Here is an 18,654-nt window from a genome sequence, read left to right as displayed (position 1 = left end):
ATTACAACATGCAAATGATTCATGAAATAGATAGATGTAGACACACTGGTAAAATTATCAAACAGCGTAGATAACAAACAAGAAAAAAAAAAGAAAATTTTTCTGACTGCTGTGTTGTTCATCTTGATGTCAATGGAGATATTCTGAATAAGATTTTTGAGTCGAATGTTATGCTTCTGTCTTTCTAATCTCGCTTTTATTCAAAAAACCTGAGCACAAGCTTATCTCAATTCATGTGGAAAATGGCCTTGATCTGCGGTCATTATTAAGAAATCGTAATAGGTCATTGATAAAATTAATGAAAAGAACTTTCAAATTACACTAAGAATGACTATTTGCAGTCACTTAATTATTTAAATGTAACTTCAATATGCATTTTTTGATTCCTGAGCTTCCCTGGACTTTTGTTTTGATTGCATTTCTACCTATTGTTTTTTCTCTTTCCATTCATATATGGATATTCTGATAATTTGTTTTTTTTTGCAAATTATAGAGTTACCAAATTCATCAGAATTGTTGATGTAAATGGTTAAATTGTCAAAGTCATGTGACTACATCTGGTTGGTAGACTTAAATTTCCAACTACCCCCCCCCCCCCTCCTACCCCATATCTTTAAATTAAAAGATACGGTTGATCAAATTAAAAAGAAATGGAAAGGACGGATGATGATTAGGAAAGATTAGAGTTAAATTGTTGATAGACTTATGATTAATTTAGGAATAAGCAAAATCTCTTGGATTCTTCCTTTATCTATTATTCACGTGCTGGGGTCTTAATATTTTATAACTTAAAACAGAATGTGGATTCAACTGAGAAATTCAATACAAGGATTATATGTAGAAACCGCATACAACAAAATCCGCTTCAAATCGCCTCCAACTATTCACATTATGGTTGTCACCCAAGCGCAGAAAGCAAGCATGTTCCATGACAAATTGGTGTTTATTATTTCTCAACTCTTGCATCGCGATCGGCTTCCTTTAAGAGAAACTGATTGCTTGAATAATAATTCGCGTATAGTGACGCTCTTTGATTTTCTACATGTGTGAATTTACCCATTCTTGCCTATCTGCTGTATTTACAGCGGAACGACAAGCAGTATTAAACTCAGTAGTTAAAACTGAGAAACACAAGTGTATGGGTTTTAACGTGGAGAGATTCGCTAATTAGTAGTCGTCAAGGGTGTTTTATCTCTTCCCTCATTGACATTTCACTGCGCCACCCCCCCCCCCTCCAGTTGGACACACTTCTCTCGCACATCTAAGCATTGTTATGGCAAAATGAAAACTATCTAGTGGTTTTATTTGCAGGAATTACCATTTTTAACCATGCCAAGTCGGTCTTAATTTGCAATTATCTTTTCTTGCCATCAACTTTAATAGAAGACGTGTCTGAGGGTGCTAATTACAGAGTCTAACTTAAGAAGTCCTCCGTATGTGCCATGATATATTCGTTTGAAATCTGACAAAAGGCAACTTGTACTAGAGGATAAGTCTCAGGTGGGCGGTGTCTGCGTAGAATGGCGCTATCATTATCTTTTCATTTTTAACACCTGATGCTACCTCGTCTTCTTGTGTGTTTAACAACAAGATTGTATTTCTTGTTCCGGTGCGTCTCTTTTTTTCTGATGCGATTAGTCCAGATTTTGGTGCAGGTTATTAATTTTCTGCACTGTATCCTGTCGTTAAATATCCCGTGAAATATCATGGTGACTATGCCACTGTTTCTCTTTGCTAACAATTGATGACAAACATGGCAGTAAACGAGGTTGAACTGCCATTAAAGGTTGTTGCTGTGTTTTTCATGTTTTGAAAATTCTTGCGCCTTACATAAATGTTCGTATTTTGTAGAATTATTAGTTGTAGCTGATTTCCTATGCTGAATTGATATATTGATTTACTCTGTAATTGCAAAAACATCTGGGAAAGCTGTCTTTTTTTTTCCTCTTTTGAATGCAAGCAAAGGACTTTTTTTGAATTTTAATTTCCCTAATCTTCCACTATTACTAAAATAAGCTTTGGTAGTCAAGAATCTTTATTTGTCAAACAATCTTGAGTGAAAGATTCAGTTGTTTCCATAGCAACATCATTTCTAGGCAGGTGTGCAGTTCTGTTTTGCATCTGATGATACATAAATGTGATATACTCTGTGTAGGGGTCATAGTTCAAGAGTTGCATAGGTCACCAGATATCGGTTGGAATCGGTACATTACTCAGTCCCACAGGAACATACAATCTGATGTGGTGTGTACTTGTAAATCACAGGCTAATTAACTTTTGCTATTTTCGTATCACTAATTATCAAGGTAAAACTCGTTAGCTGGCTCTATGCATACATTTCATCTGAGGCTACCATCTTTTATGCAGTAATGATACTAAGGCCAGTTAGTATTTCGACTTCTATGGTTTGTTTTGACATAAAAACTCGGGCATCACCGTCACACTGAATATCCGTAATGATCAGCTCAAACGATGTATGATATCAGTTTTCAATCATAAATATGCCGGCTATAATCCGCTACTAGTATTTATCAAAATTAAATGAAAGATAGTATGACAGTGGATATTACATAGTGCTGTTTTCTGCAAATATGACGCTAGCTTTTACATTATATTCTAAATATATGTTGTTATCAAATGCTTCAACAGGTGGTTGTCCAAGAGATGCTAGCTAGTAGTTAATCCTGTTTTTAACCCCACAGAACCTTCTCCCTAAAGTGATAGGCAACTATTTATCATCCTGGATCAAATATGGAAAAAATACAATATTATTCAGTTATGGACATGACTTACTAGGGAAAAATGTGGATAATTAAAAAGTACAAAAAATTTGCAAATTGAAATTTTCTAATAATTAATATGGGTGAAATTCAAATTGTTAGTACCAAACTTGTTCCCATGGAAACAATGACTTTTTGATTCTCTATAGCGACGAGCCCTTCTCTGGCTGCCATATTGTATTAAAAATTTGTCGTTGGGGGAGAGTCAAATAATCAGTCTCAGTTTTTGCTGTATCTATCTTTAATTTCATGATATGTATACCACCAGTATTACTTATATTTTAACTATTATTGTGTTTGTGTTTTCTTGCAGTCCCATGTTCAGGTCGTGGAGCACGTTCCTTCCCATACACCAAGCTTCATCGTCCTCACCTTTATCCTGGTAGGCTGTGTAGCCGGTATTTTAGTTGCTGTACTTATCATATATGTCCTCCGTAAGCAAGCCAAACAGAAAGCAAAGTTACAGAATCTAACTACTGCTCCACCAACTGATCAGCCATCAACTGCTGATTACCAGGTATGATTTCTTGTCACTGATTGGTTAAAGTACATCATGTGATTCGTCATGTAAATCTACTCATTGTTTGAGTACAAGTTCAGGAGTTTTTGTTGAAATGATGGTGCCATATTGCAATTTAGTACCTAGCTAGGGTGCTCTTTTCTTTTAGTACACACGACTTTATTGTGGTACCTTATTTTCTAATGCACCTGATATTGTTAATTGTAAGTTGAGTTTTTGTTTCATTTGTCATAAATTAAATGGCTAATTAATCTTCCCTAATATGCAAGCTAAAAGTGACTCGGCTGTGTGCCAACTTATGATAATGATATTCTTCCAATTTAAATCTAATTATATTCTGTAGACAAATATTTTTCTCAGCACTTTGTACTTTTAATTAGACACATTTTTTTAGCTCCGCTGTCGACTTTGTCGAGCGGAGCTTATCATATGAGTGATTGTCCGTCGTCGTTCGTGTCAATGTTTTACTTTTTCGAATTCTTCTTGAAAACTACAAGTCTGAATGCTTTGATACTTGGTGTATATGTACCTTGGGTAGACCTCTCTCAGATTTGTTCATTTCATGATCATATCTTCAATTCTCTAATTTTGGTGAATAGTTTTGTCATTTTTGGTAAAAAGTGATATTTTCGACTTCTTGTTAAAAACCGCAAGTCCAATTGCTTTGATATTACATATATAGGTACTACATGTGGACCTCTCTCAGATTTGTTCATTTTGTAATGATATCTTCAATTCTCTAATTTGGGTGAATATTTTTGTCATTTTTGGTTAAAAGTGATATTTTCAACTTCTTGTTAAAAACCGCAAGTCCAATTGCTTTGATATTACATATATAGGTACTACATGTGGACCTTTCTCAGATTTGTTCATTTTGTAATGATATCTTTAATTCTCTAATTTTGGTGAATATTTTTGTAATTTTTGGTAAAAAGTGATATTTTCGACTTCTTGTTAAAAACCACAAGTCCAATTGCTTTGATATGACGTATATAGGTACTACATGTGGACCACTCTCAAATTTGTTCATTTTGTAATGATATCGTCAATTCTCTAATTTTGGTGAATATTTTTGTCATTTTTGGTGATATTTTCTTCTTGTTAAAAACCACAATCATTTATGGTGAAAAATGATATTTTTGAATTCTTGTTGAAAACAGCAAGTCCCATTGCATTGATACTATGCATATTGTTCATTTTCTAATGATATCTTCTGTTCTTTAATTGAAATGTGCATTGCTAACAGTGGAGCTATCTCAGCCGAGAGGCTGCTTGTTTATTTATGTGACCTATTTTGAAATCTGTATACCGGTAATATTGCTTTGTAAAAGATATTATGTATGTAGTATATGGATCAGCAATAAAATAATTACTGATGATAGAAATAAAATTTGCAATACTACAAATTGATTTTGATGGTCCTTGTTTGTTCATGTCCTAACACCTCCAGTTTTTCATTTTCTACTTGTCAAGAATTAATATTTCATGACTCAATTTTAGGATTTTTTAATAACAAAACAAAAATATTTGAAGTTAAATTGTAATTCATGTTCTTGCTTGTTTTATAATATTCACCGAAAAAAATTTAAATAATAATAATATTAAAAACATTTATTTTAAAATATTTATTGTTGATTAATACATGTATTTGTGCATCATTTTTTGGAGTCTGGGGATTTCAGTGGGATCATATGCTATGAAAGCTGATTTTAGTTTAACATTTTTTTCACAATATAGTATTAATTTTGTTTTGTTTTGTTTGCAGGATTTATGCCGTCAGCGTATGGCAAGTAAATCTTCAGAGAAACCAGAACCATTACATCGCATTGGTAGTCTGGGGTCGCATTATAGTGACGCACCAGTACCGAGTCCGTCATCTCGCAGTAGTACGTCGTCCTGGAGTGAGGAGCCAGTGCATCCAAATATGGACATCTCTACGGGACATGTTGTACTGGTACGTGTGTTTCTTTATTTGGAACCTGGATTCCAAAGATTTATTTTCTTGCCAATAAATACTAGTTCAAATTTTCTCTGATTTAATTCACTTTTAGCCAAACAGATATACCATGTTTTTCTCCATTAACAGTATTTTGCTCTTATGTAAATGAAAGAGGTGTGTTTATGAACAAAGTAAATCATATTTTATTTTTGGTTTATGTTTAGAGCAAAACAGTGTTGCTATCTGTATTAGTTACCAGTGCTTATCAGACATTTTGAAACCGTAAATAACTTAAATGTTTGGAATGTTGGTTGATACAAAATTTTTACCGTAACTGCTGTATTTCAAAATAGAAATATCAAATTTAGTACCTAGCTTCGTCTACCTATATATACCTACTGATATCAATCACAAATGTGTTCACAGAAAACTGGTCAATAATAGCAAAACTTACAGGATGAATAACCATTGCTATATAATTCCTCATATAATAATGAGGAATATAATATTCAATGTCATTTTTTATAAATCATTATTATTAATTGGCCAATCCCTGAAGTTGATATTTTAGCAGGTCTTTGGTTCTTTGTTTTGTGTAATTAATGTTGAACTATTCTAAACTACATGTATTGCAACCATTTAACTTTGTTTAGTCCAATTTCTCAAAAGTTTATTCACTCATAAAATTACCACAATTATTGAAGAACTCTGGATGAATTAAAATAACCACAAACCCCTCCCCAAACACACTGATTACTATCTGTTCTATTAAAGATGTGTTGTTTCCAGTAATCACTTCCTTATATAACGACATAATTACCTGTTAAGTAGTATGTCTCTTCCGTTTCTAAGACCATGATTATAATTGGCCCTCATGGGAGCCTATCAAAAGAAAGCTAATTACCTCTGTACCTTTACTTAAATATACAGTATTCTAAATGAACTCTAATTACCTGGATTCTTTTCCAAGAATAGAGCATTAGTAATGAGCTGTAATTATAGCCACTTTTCCCACACACAACATGAATTATTACTATTTTGTGTTCTTTTCATAATGAACAATACCAATCCTATGACTGCAGCTGACTATTTTTTTGAATACTGTATGAATATTTTTGTAATTTGATTCTTCTTTTTTTGTTGTTGCTTTTTTCAATAACGCTAAATATATATGGTAATTATTCCCTGTGGTTAATAATTCTCTCTCTTTCGAAAAAAAAAGCTATTTTTAATTAATGAAATTAATTAATTTCAATAGGTTGTTCTACAAAGCTGCTTTCATTGTAGATTTCATATTTGCAAATAGACAATAGATGCGTGAACTGTTGCAGTTAATTATTCATTACTTGGCCTTCTTTGTCATGAATAGGTACTAATCTAATTTGAATAATAATTGTTTTGGTCTTGGAGCAGAAATAAACAATGTAGCATGTAAATATATAGTGAAATATACAGTTCACTATAATACATTGTAGCAAACAAACTGTTAACCACATTTCAGCACAAAAAAAACCCTGTTCAAATGTATTTCCCTTTTTGACATGTGATAGCATGAATCGTGAATACCACTTTACTACGAAATTTAACAATGACATGTGCGATATTAGTTTATTTGCATAATTTCTGATAGCAAAACACTTACATTCAAATACAACTGCAGTATTACTCTGACATCCAACAGTGCTTTAACCAATGAATAGAAAATTCGATTTCAGTAGAATGTTTCCAGGTGCATAATACCATTTTTTTTTTGTCCATCTTTTTTTCAGTCGTATATGGAAGATCATCTGAAGAATAAAGATCGTCTCGCCAAGGAGTGGGAAGGGTTATGTCGTTATGAAGCCGAGCCTAACAGCACTAACGCTGGTAGTGATGCCAGTAATGTCAAGAAAAATAGATATCCTGATTTGCTACCTTGTAAGTGCACATAAATATAATGTATTGAGATATATATAATATACAGTGACACTTGGATATATTTTCAAAAATAATGTTTATCCTTTTCACCACCAGAATTTCTCGCCCAAATTTTTCTGAACTTTTTTCTGCATTTTTTGATATTTCTGGAAATGAACCCTAATTTTGGAGTCAACAGACAAAATTTTAGTCATTTTTCCGTTTTTACTCAACAAAAAATTTGCCTATTTTTGTCCCAATCTTCTGAAGGAAAGTACAGATATATAAACAGGATTATTTTGTGATGAAAAGAGGGAACTGGTGGTGAAAAGATTACAGTAAAATTTGTAATAGTCGGTAATAGTCGGTCGAGATGCCTGTTATAATTCATTCAAGTGAAAATAATCTGACTTGCTATATATGTATTGAAGTGCATGTATCTTCTATTTGAATGCATTTAGATTTTTAAATATAAGCCTGAATTTGATTCATTGCATGGTTGTGCAATGCAGTAATTCATCGCAGGCGTGCAGTCATTCGTGTTAGGTTTGTTATTTTCTTCACAGCTATGCAGTAACATACTGTGCATTTATATTCAAATAAAATAGCCTGACAAATGCATATGACACAGCTAGCTAGCTTTGGTATGTGGGGTTTCACACCTTCATTACAAAGGGGTATTTCATAGAGTGTAACTTAATTCGAATGCAGTGTTTTTCTGTGGGGTTTCATACTCTAATAACAAAAGACTGACTATTAAAGTTATGTTTATTGTCTGTTTGTTTTATCAGATGACCATTCACGTGTTGTGTTGAATGATTCCACCAATGCAGCAGGCTCTGATTACATCAATGCTAGCACAATTGTGAGTTAATTCAATTTTTGTTTTATCAAAATAACCTTCATATTTCTAGAGATTTGCCAAAAATTATGCAGCTCCTAATCCTAATCTAATTGAAGACATCTAAGTAATAATTATGAATATCAACACATCGTTTGTTGGAGCTTTTTTTATATAGACAATAGATATTGGAAATCTGATATGTTAATGCAGTAGTAACCATGGGAACTATTACTAAAGAAGATGTCCGCCAAATATCTTCGGAAATAGTTGTCTCAATGCTTTGACTGATTGCGGCATTTGACATTACACATGAATCTCATAAACTCTGATTTTCTTTTCAGACTGACCATGATCCTCGTTCTCCTGCTTATATCTCAACCCAAGGACCTCTGCCAAACACTGTTGCAGATTTCTGGCAGGTTTGTAAACCAACTTTATTTCATGTTCATTTAATATTTTACAAGCCAACTAACTGTCAGATTCTCTACGTTGCTACGGAGATCTATAAATGAGATGGGAGTGTTACCGAGATATACCAATGATGGGCACAGATTGTTATAATACCTTCTGGCAATGCCAAGAACCGGAATCTACTCCCTAATAGTCTCAGCAAGCAGATTTGGAAGTTCTGGTCGTCAGTTTGATGTTCCTCTTGTATGATCCTTTGTTATTTCTTTGTATAGTATTGCCAACATATGGCAGGTTTGGTTTTATAATAAAATGGTCCTAAGGTCTAATTTTATAATGAGGGCTTTTTTCCCCCCGATCCCTTTAAATAAATTATTTTTAGTCAGACTCTACTAGCTGATAAGATTATTGAACACAGACTACACCATGTTTAGTTTTAGTTTGGGATAGCAATGTGCCATGGGTTATTCCTGTATGAGTAATAATTATCATATCATCAATAAATTATTCATAATGTTGGATGGAGTATCAGCATTTTGGATATGTTCAATTGGGATACATTAGCTGGTATGTTTGTTGTAAGTTGGGGTAGATTTCTGTGACTGTTGTTGGTCGTTTTTTGTTGATGCATTACTGTAACTTATTTTTTCTTTCTTCTAGATGGTATGGGAGCAAGGATGCATGGTGCTTGTTGATCTCACTCTTTGTGAGGAGTCAGGACAAGTTCTCTGTCATCGGTATTGGCCTGAAGAGGGCAGTCAAGTTCACCATATCTATGAAATCAACCTGGTGTCAGAGCATATATGGTGTGATGACTACCTTGTTAGGAGCTTCTATCTGAAGAACTTGCAGGTGAGTGCTAACACTATCAATGCCTAGCTTTCCATGCCACTCAATACCTCGTCACATTTCTGTGTAGTTGTGTTCATGTCTTTTGTGGCCACTGCTATCCAAAACATGGTGATGGAAATGAGTCATCATTTGTGTTCATATCTTCTGTGGCCACTGCTATCCAAAACATGGTGATGGAAATGAGTCATCATCTGTGTTCATATCTTCTGTGGCCACTGCCACCCAATACATGAGTGTGGTGATGGAAATGAGTCATCATCTGTGTTCATATCTTCTGTGACCACTGCTATCCAATACATGGTGATAGAAATGAGTCATCATCTGTGTTCATATCTTCTGTGACCACTGCTATCCAATACATGGTGATGGAAATGAGTCATCATCTGTGTTCATATCTTCTGTGACCACTGCTATCCAATACATGGTGATGGAAATGAGTCATCATCTGTGTTCATATCTTCTGTAACCACTGCCACCCAATACATGGTGATAGAAATGAGTCATCATCTGTGTTCATATCTTCTGTGACCACTGCTATCCAATACATGGTGATAGAAATGAGTCATCATCTGTGTTCATATCTTCTGTGACCACTGCTACCCAATACATGGTGATAGAAATGAGTCATCATCTGTGTTCATATCTTCTGTAACCACTGCTACCCAATACATGGTGATAGAAATGAGTCATCATCTGTGTTCATATCTTCTGTGGCCACTGCTATCCAATACATGGTGATGGAAATGAGTCATCATCTGTGTTCATATCTTCTGTGACCACTGCTATCCAATACATAGTGATGGAAATGAGTCATCATCTGTGTTCATATCTTCTGTGACCACTGCTATCCAATACATGGTGATGGAAATGAGTCATCATCTGTGTTCATATCTTCTGTAACCACTGCTACCCAATACATGGTGATAGAAATGAGTCATCATCTGTGTTCATATCTTCTGTGACCACTGCTATCCAATACATGGTGATGGAAATGAGTCATCATCTGTGTTCATATCTTCTGTGGCCACTGCTATCCAATACATGGTGATGGAAATGAGTCATCATCTGTGTTCATATCTTCTGTGACCACTGCTACCCAATACATGGTGATGGAAATGAGTCATCATCTGTGTTCATATCTTCTGTGACCACTGCTACCCAATACATGGTGATGGAAATGAGTCATCATCTGTGTTCATATCTTCTGTGACCACTGCTATCCAATACATGGTGATGGAAATGAGTCATCATCTGTGTTCATATCTTCTGTGACCACTGCTACCCAATACATGGTGATGGAAATGAGTCATCATCTGTGTTCATATCTTCTGTGACCACTGCTACCCAATACATGGTGATGGAAATGAGTCATCATCTGTGTTCATATCTTCTGTAACCACTGCTATCCAATACATGGTGATGGAAATGAGTCATCATCTGTGTTCATATCTTCTGTGACCACTGCTATCCAATACATGGTGATGGAAATGAGTCATCATCTGTGTTCATATCTTCTGTGACCACTGCTATCCAATACATGGTGATGGAAATGAGTCATCATCTGTGTTCATATCTTCTGTGGCCACTGCTATCCAATACATGGTGATGGAAATGAGTCATCATCTGTGTTCATATCTTCTGTGACCACTGCTACCCAATACATGGTGATAGAAATGAGTCATCATCTGTGTTCATATCTTCTGTGACCACTGCTATCCAATACATGGTGATGGAAATGAGTCATCATCTGTGTTCATATCTTCTGTGACCACTGCTATCCAATACATGGTGATGGAAATGAGTCATCATCTGTGTTCATATCTTCTGTGACCACTGCTATCCAATACATGGTGATAGAAATGAGTCATCATCTGTGTTCATATCTTCTGTGACCACTGCTACCCAATACATGGTGATGGAAATGAGTCATCATCTGTGTTCATATCTTCTGTGACCACTGCTATCCAATACATGGTGATGGAAATGAGTCATCATCTGTGTTCATATCTTCTGTGACCACTGCTACCCAATACATGGTGATGGAAATGAGTCATCATCTGTGTTCATATCTTCTGTGACCACTGCTATCCAATACATGGTGATGGAAATGAGTCATCATCTGTGTTCATATCTTCTGTGGCCACTGCTATCCAATACACAGTGATGGAAATGAGTCATCATCTGTGTTCATATCTTCTGTGACCACTGCTATCCAATACATGGTGATGGAAATGAGTCATCATCTGTGTTCATATCTTCTGTGACCACTGCTACCCAATACATGGTGATAGAAATGAGTCATCATCTGTGTTCATATCTTCTGTGACCACTGCTACCCAATACATGGTGATAGAAATGAGTCATCATCTGTGTTCATATCTTCTGTGACCACTGCTACCCAATACATGGTGATGGAAATGAGTCATCATCTGTGTTCATATCTTCTGTGACCACTGCTATCCAATACATGGTGATGGAAATGAGTCATCATCTGTGTTCATATCTTCTGTGACCACTGCTATCCAATACATGGTGATGGAAATGAGTCATCATCTGTGTTCATATCTTCTGTGACCACTGCTATCCAATACATGGTGATGGAAATGAGTCATCATCTGTGTTCATATCTTCTGTAACCACTGCTACCCAATACACAGTGATGGAAATGAGTCATCATCTGTGTTCATATCTTCTGTGACCACTGCTATCCAATACATGGTGATAGAAATGAGTCATCATCTGTGTTCATATCTTCTGTGACCACTGCTATCCAATACATGAGTGTGGTGATGGAAATGAGTCATCATCTGTGTTCATATCTTCTGTGACCACTGCTATCCAATACATGGTGATAGAAATGAGTCATCATCTGTGTTCATATCTTCTGTGACCACTGCTATCCAATACATGGTGATAGAAATGAGTCATCATCTGTGTTCATATCTTCTGTGACCACTGCTATCCAATACATGGTGATGGAAATGAGTCATCATCTGTGTTCATATCTTCTGTGACCACTGCTATCCAATACATGGTGATGGAAATGAGTCATCATCTGTGTTCATATCTTCTGTGACCACTGCTATCCAATACATGTTGATGGAAATGAGTCATCATCTGTGTTCATATCTTCTGTGACCACTGCTACCCAATACATGGTGATGGAAATGAGTCATCATCTGTGTTCATATCTTCTGTGACCACTGCTATCCAATACATGGTGATGAAAATGAGTCATCATCTGTGTTCATATCTTCTGTGACCACTGCTATCCAATACATGGTGATGGAAATGAGTCATCATCTGTGTTCATATCTTCTGTAACCACTGCCACCCAATACATGGTGATAGAAATGAGTCATCATCTGTGTTCATATCTTCTGTGACCACTGCTACCCAATACATGGTGATGGAAGTGAGTCATCATCTGTGTTCATATCTTCTGTGACCACTGCTATCCAATACACAGTGATGGAAATGAGTCATCATCTGTGTTCATATCTTCTGTGACCACTGCTACCCAATACATGGTGATAGAAATGAGTCATCATCTGTGTTCATATCTTCTGTGACCACTGCTATCCAATACATGGTGATGGAAATGAGTCATCATCTGTGTTCATATCTTCTGTGACCACTGCTATCCAATACATGGTGATAGAAATGAGTCATCATCTGTGTTCATATCTTCTGTGACCACTGCTACCCAATACATGGTGATGAAAATGAGTCATCATCTGTGTTCATATCTTCTGTGACCACTGCCACCCAATACATGGTGATAGAAATGAGTCATCATCTGTGTTCATATCTTCTGTGACCACTGCCACCCAATACATGGTGATAGAAATGAGTCATCATCTGTGTTCATATCTTCTGTGACCACTGCTACCCAATACATGGTGATAGAAATGAGTCATCATCTGTGTTCATATCTTCTGTGACCACTGCTACCCAATACATGGTGATGGAAATGAGTCATCATCTGTGTTCATATCTTCTGTGACCACTGCTATCCAATACATGTTGATGGAAATGAGTCATCATCTGTGTTCATATCTTCTGTGACCACTGCTATCCAATACATGGTGATAGAAATGAGTCATCATCTGTGTTCATATCTTCTGTAACCACTGCCACCCAATACATGGTGATAGAAATGAGTCATCATCTGTGTTCATATCTTCTGTGACCACTGCTACCCAAAACATGGTGATGGAAATGAGTCATCATCTGTGTTCATATCTTCTGTAACCACTGCTATCCAATACATGGTGATGGAAATGAGTCATCATCTGTGTTCATATCTTCTGTGACCACTGCTACCCAATACACAGTGATGGAAATGAGTCATCATCTGTGTTCATATCTTCTGTGACCACTGCTACCCAATACATGGTGATGGAAATGAGTCATCATCTGTGTTCATATCTTCTGTAACCACTGCTATCCAATACATGGTGATGGAAATGAGTCATCATCTGTGTTCATATCTTCTGTGACCACTGCTACCCAATACATGGTGATAGAAATGAGTCATCATCTGTGTTCATATCTTCTGTGGCCACTGCTATCCAATACATGGTGATGGAAATGAGTCATCATCTGTGTTCATATCTTCTGTGACCACTGCTATCCAATACATGGTGATAGAAATGAGTCATCATCTGTGTTCATATCTTCTGTGACCACTGCCACCCAATACATGGTGATGGAAATGAGTCATCATCTGTGTTCATATCTTCTGTGACCACTGCTACCCAAAACATGGTGATGGAAATGAGTCATCATCTGTGTTCATATCTTCTGTGACCACTGCTACCCAATACATGGTGATGGAAATGAGTCATCATCTGTGTTCATATCTTCTGTGACCACTGCTATCCAATACATGGTGATAGAAATGAGTCATCATCTGTGTTCATATCTTCTGTGACCACTGCTATCCAATACATGGTGATGGAAATGAGTCATCATCTGTGTTCATATCTTCTGTGACCACTGCTACCCAATACACAGTGATGGAAATGAGTCATCATCTGTGTTCATATCTTCTGTGACCACTGCTATCCAATACACAGTGATGGAAATGAGTCATCATCTGTGTTCATATCTTCTGTGACCACTGCTACCCAATACATGGTGATAGAAATGAGTCATCATCTGTGTTCATATCTTCTGTGACCACTGCTACCCAATACACAGTGATGGAAATGAGTCATCATCTGTGTTCATATCTTCTGTGACCACTGCTATCCAATACATAGTGATGGAAATGAGTCATCATCTGTGTTCATATCTTCTGTGACCACTGCTACCCAATACATGGTGATGGAAATGAGTCATCATCTGTGTTCATATCTTCTGTGGCCACTGCTACCCAATACACAGTGATGGAAATGAGTCATCATCTGTGTTCATATCTTCTGTGACCACTGCTACCCAATACACAGTGATGGAAATGAGTCATCATCTGTGTTCATATCTTCTGTGACCACTGCTACCCAATACATGGTGATAGAAATGAGTCATCATCTGTGTTCATATCTTCTGTGACCACTGCTATCCAATACATGGTGATGGAAATGAGTCATCATCTGTGTTCATATCTTCTGTGACCACTGCTATCCAATACATGGTGATGGAAATGAGTCATCATCTGTGTTCATATCTTCTGTGGCCACTGCTATCCAATACATGGTGATGGAAATGAGTCATCATCTGTGTTCATATCTTCTGTGACCACTGCTATCCAATACATGGTGATAGAAATGAGTCATCATCTGTGTTCATATCTTCTGTGACCACTGCTACCCAATACATGGTGATGGAAATGAGTCATCATCTGTGTTCATATCTTTTGTGGCCACTGCTACCCAATACATGGTGATGGAAATGAGTCATCATCTGTGTTCATATCTTCTGTAACCACTGCTATCCAATACATGGTGATGGAAATGAGTCATCATCTGTGTTCATATCTTCTGTAACCACTGCTATCCAATACATGGTGATAGAAATGAGTCATCATCTGTGTTCATATCTTCTGTGGCCACTGCTACCCAATACATGGTGATAGAAATGAGTCATCATCTGTGTTCATATCTTCTGTGACCACTGCTATCCAATACATGGTGATGGAAATGAGTCATCATCTGTGTTCATATCTTCTGTAACCACTGCTATCCAATACATGGTGATAGAAATGAGTCATCATCTGTGTTCATATCTTCTGTGGCCACTGCTACCCAATACATGGTGATAGAAATGAGTCATCATCTGTGTTCATATCTTCTGTGACCACTGCTATCCAATACATGGTGATAGAAATGAGTCATCATCTGTGTTCATATCTTCTGTGACCACTGCTACCCAATACATGGTGATGGAAATGAGTCATCATCTGTGTTCATATCTTTTGTGACCACTGCTACCCAATACATGGTGATGGAAATGAGTCATCATCTGTGTTCATATCTTCTGTAACCACTGCTATCCAATACATGGTGATGGAAATGAGTCATCATCTGTGTTCATATCTTCTGTAACCACTGCTATCCAATACATGGTGATAGAAATGAGTCATCATCTGTGTTCATATCTTCTGTGGCCACTGCTACCCAATACATGGTGATAGAAATGAGTCATCATCTGTGTTCATATCTTCTGTGACCACTGCTATCCAATACATGGTGATGGAAATGAGTCATCATCTGTGTTCATATCTTCTGTAACCACTGCTATCCAATACATGGTGATAGAAATGAGTCATCATCTGTGTTCATATCTTCTGTGGCCACTGCTACCCAATACATGGTGATAGAAATGAGTCATCATCTGTGTTCATATCTTCTGTGACCACTGCTATCCAATACATGGTGATGGAAATGAGTCATCATCTGTGTTCATATCTTCTGTGGCCACTGCTACCCAATACATGGTGATAGAAATGAGTCATCATCTGTGTTCATATCTTCTGTGGCCACTGCTACCCAATACATGGTGATAGAAATGAGTCATCATCTGTGTTCATATCTTCTGTGACCACTGCTATCCAATACATGGTGATAGAAATGAGTCATCATCTGTGTTCATATCTTCTGTGACCACTGCTATCCAATACATGGTGATGGAAATGAGTCATCATCTGTGTTCATATCTTCTGTAACCACTGCTATCCAATACATGGTGATAGAAATGAGTCATCATCTGTGTTCATATCTTCGCTGGCCCATGGCAGGATCTTAGACAGAAACACGATATGTTTTTAATTCTACATCAGGCTTCACTTTTTTTTTTCAAAAAATCATGCATCAATCCTGGCTTGGGGATATATACCAAAGTTTGCAGATTTTGTTTTTTACTTATACATCTTGAATATAATATTTAACAGTAACTTGCAGTTTTGGATATCTTAAGCCTACTGGGTAAAGCTGATTTTACTTTTGTGTGTCGTCATTATATAATGCTTAAAATGTCTAGTTACTTTTGTCTATTTTTAGCATACAGCTGCATACACTCCTGATGTTATACATGTATATTTAACTTTTGACTGACCAAAGTATTTGTTCACAGCTGTCTGCATTATATTTCCCCCAATAAAAAAATGCAAAATATTACTTTTCGGCAAACACACAGGGGAAATCACATTAATAATACAGAAATACTCAATATGGTTGACTTTCTTGAAGAAGGATACTACATTGTGGTGCGTTGGAAGGATACAATTGTCAGTTATGGTTTACTTGTTAATACAATTTAACGTTGTTGGATGCGTCTCATTTTCGTATGATATGCATATTGCATGATCAGTCATGTGACTGCACATTGTTAACAGTTTGAACAGATCTTGCTGTAAATTCAGCCGTATAACTATATATTCTCAATGGAAGGCATCCAAGCCTCCATCGCTGCATTGTCTGCAAGTGACACAATAACGAAAACAAGCAGGGCATTGATTCTTCTTTACCCTTTGATCGTCGCGTAGTTGAAAGAAAACATGATGATTTCTGAATACTCTAATCAACTTATTCCTACCTATCATCATTCTGCTTTGTGCTGCGACTTTAAATGCGACTATAATCTTTCTTTGACAAGGTTTTCCTTTTATAGTCATTACTTTACAAACAAGTTAACGTATCCTTGTCTGCTCTAGCCGAGATGTTATCACTCGATCTTTCCAGACGGAAATCAATGAGCTATATAAATCACAAGACTCTTGCATATCCCTCAGTACAAATCGTCTTTTCTCTTATCATTGTTAAGAGATTCCTTATCTGTCACACTCACGTGATTATGATAAAGATGATGATGATGATACATGAACTTATGAGGAAAAATATTGATGGATGGCTTCTCTTGTCAAATTATAAAATATTTTTGTCTTTTCGCTGAACTGTTCTGTCAACTATATGTATTCCCCTGGGTTCTACTGACTAGTATGATTTAAGTATACAGACTTGAATACAGAATGAAGCTTTGAAGGCTTATAATAAGATTTCTCCTGAATGAATGTAGAGTTAGATTACATTTGTGGAGCATTGATGTTCGGTCTTAATGGCGTACACATATGTTTATACACAGTCTAAGGATCATTCAGTATGATTTATTAGCAGCCGTTAGGTCGGCATAGCATGTGTGTAATCTATGACTATTATTTACAGACTAATGAAACACGCACAGTGACCCAGTTCCATTACTTGACTTGGCCAGACAATGGTGTACCACCCAACCCCAAAGGCATCTTGGAATTCAGACGGTAAGCATTTTGGTTACTTTAATATTTTGGCTTTTTTCTTATTAGTGGTACACTTTAAGCTGTTTTAAGTCTCCAAGTTATAATCTCTACCTGTAATTCTTAATCTCTAATCCTTCCTGTTATCTTATCTTCCATTAATGTGCCTTAATCCACATCCTGCTCCTATCCTAGTTTAAATCTAGCAGTTCTTGTCATAAATAATGCTTTTTTTTTTACTGGACCATTTGTTTGCTGACTATTCTACTACTTCTACTAACCTTGCCAGTGGCCTAGTCATTTTTGTGCATATGCAAGCTGTCAAATCAATCACTTGCATAGTCACAAAAGTGATTGGGACAAGTGTGCGCACTCGCAGAGAGAAGTGTGCCGTCTGGTTGTCATGGTAAACTGTTAACTCCTAATATTGTCAAATCATTCACATTATTGTGTTTTAATTATTTCTGATGAATTCTGGATTCATAATTTGATACCTCTGTTATTTAATTGTTTTAATTTGTTGGTGCTTATTAATGGTTTAACCTTTTTCAACCTCTCTAACTCTCATTGCAACGATTCTATTGTTTGCTGCTTGATTATTCTAACTTGTTGAACAGAACACATCCCTCCCCATCCATACATGTGCAGATTCAGAATGTCATTAGCTTCTATTTGTCTTGA

At 36.3% G+C, this 18,654-nt stretch overlaps 1 protein-coding gene and 1 non-coding gene across 3 annotated transcripts in view; both read left to right on the top strand.

The window, feature by feature from the left end:
- The window catches only part of LOC100368963 (receptor-type tyrosine-protein phosphatase-like N), a 209,548-nt gene that overhangs the window by 176,730 nt on the left and 14,164 nt on the right, over positions 1-18,654 (top strand). For both annotated transcript variants that reach the window (XM_085501370.1, XM_085501371.1), the window contains 7 exons: positions 3,094-3,297; positions 5,066-5,254; positions 7,009-7,156; positions 7,927-8,000; positions 8,321-8,398; positions 9,048-9,239; positions 17,903-17,997. In XM_085501370.1, coding sequence (XP_085357496.1) covers positions 3,094-3,297; positions 5,066-5,254; positions 7,009-7,156; positions 7,927-8,000; positions 8,321-8,398; positions 9,048-9,239; positions 17,903-17,997 — 980 coding nt within the window. The remainder of the gene's footprint in view (positions 1-3,093; positions 3,298-5,065; positions 5,255-7,008; positions 7,157-7,926; positions 8,001-8,320; positions 8,399-9,047; positions 9,240-17,902; positions 17,998-18,654) is intronic.
- Mir153 (microRNA mir-153) lies at positions 18,248-18,348 on the top strand. Its single transcript, NR_037544.1, has one exon. It is a non-coding gene; the product is annotated as a microRNA mir-153 (primary transcript).

The sequence above is a fragment of the Saccoglossus kowalevskii genome, chromosome 7, assembly GCF_978046115.1.
Source record: "Saccoglossus kowalevskii chromosome 7, keSacKowa6.1, whole genome shotgun sequence".
NCBI lineage: Eukaryota > Metazoa > Hemichordata > Enteropneusta > Harrimaniidae > Saccoglossus > Saccoglossus kowalevskii.
This window is presented reverse-complemented; position numbering and strand designations above follow the sequence as displayed.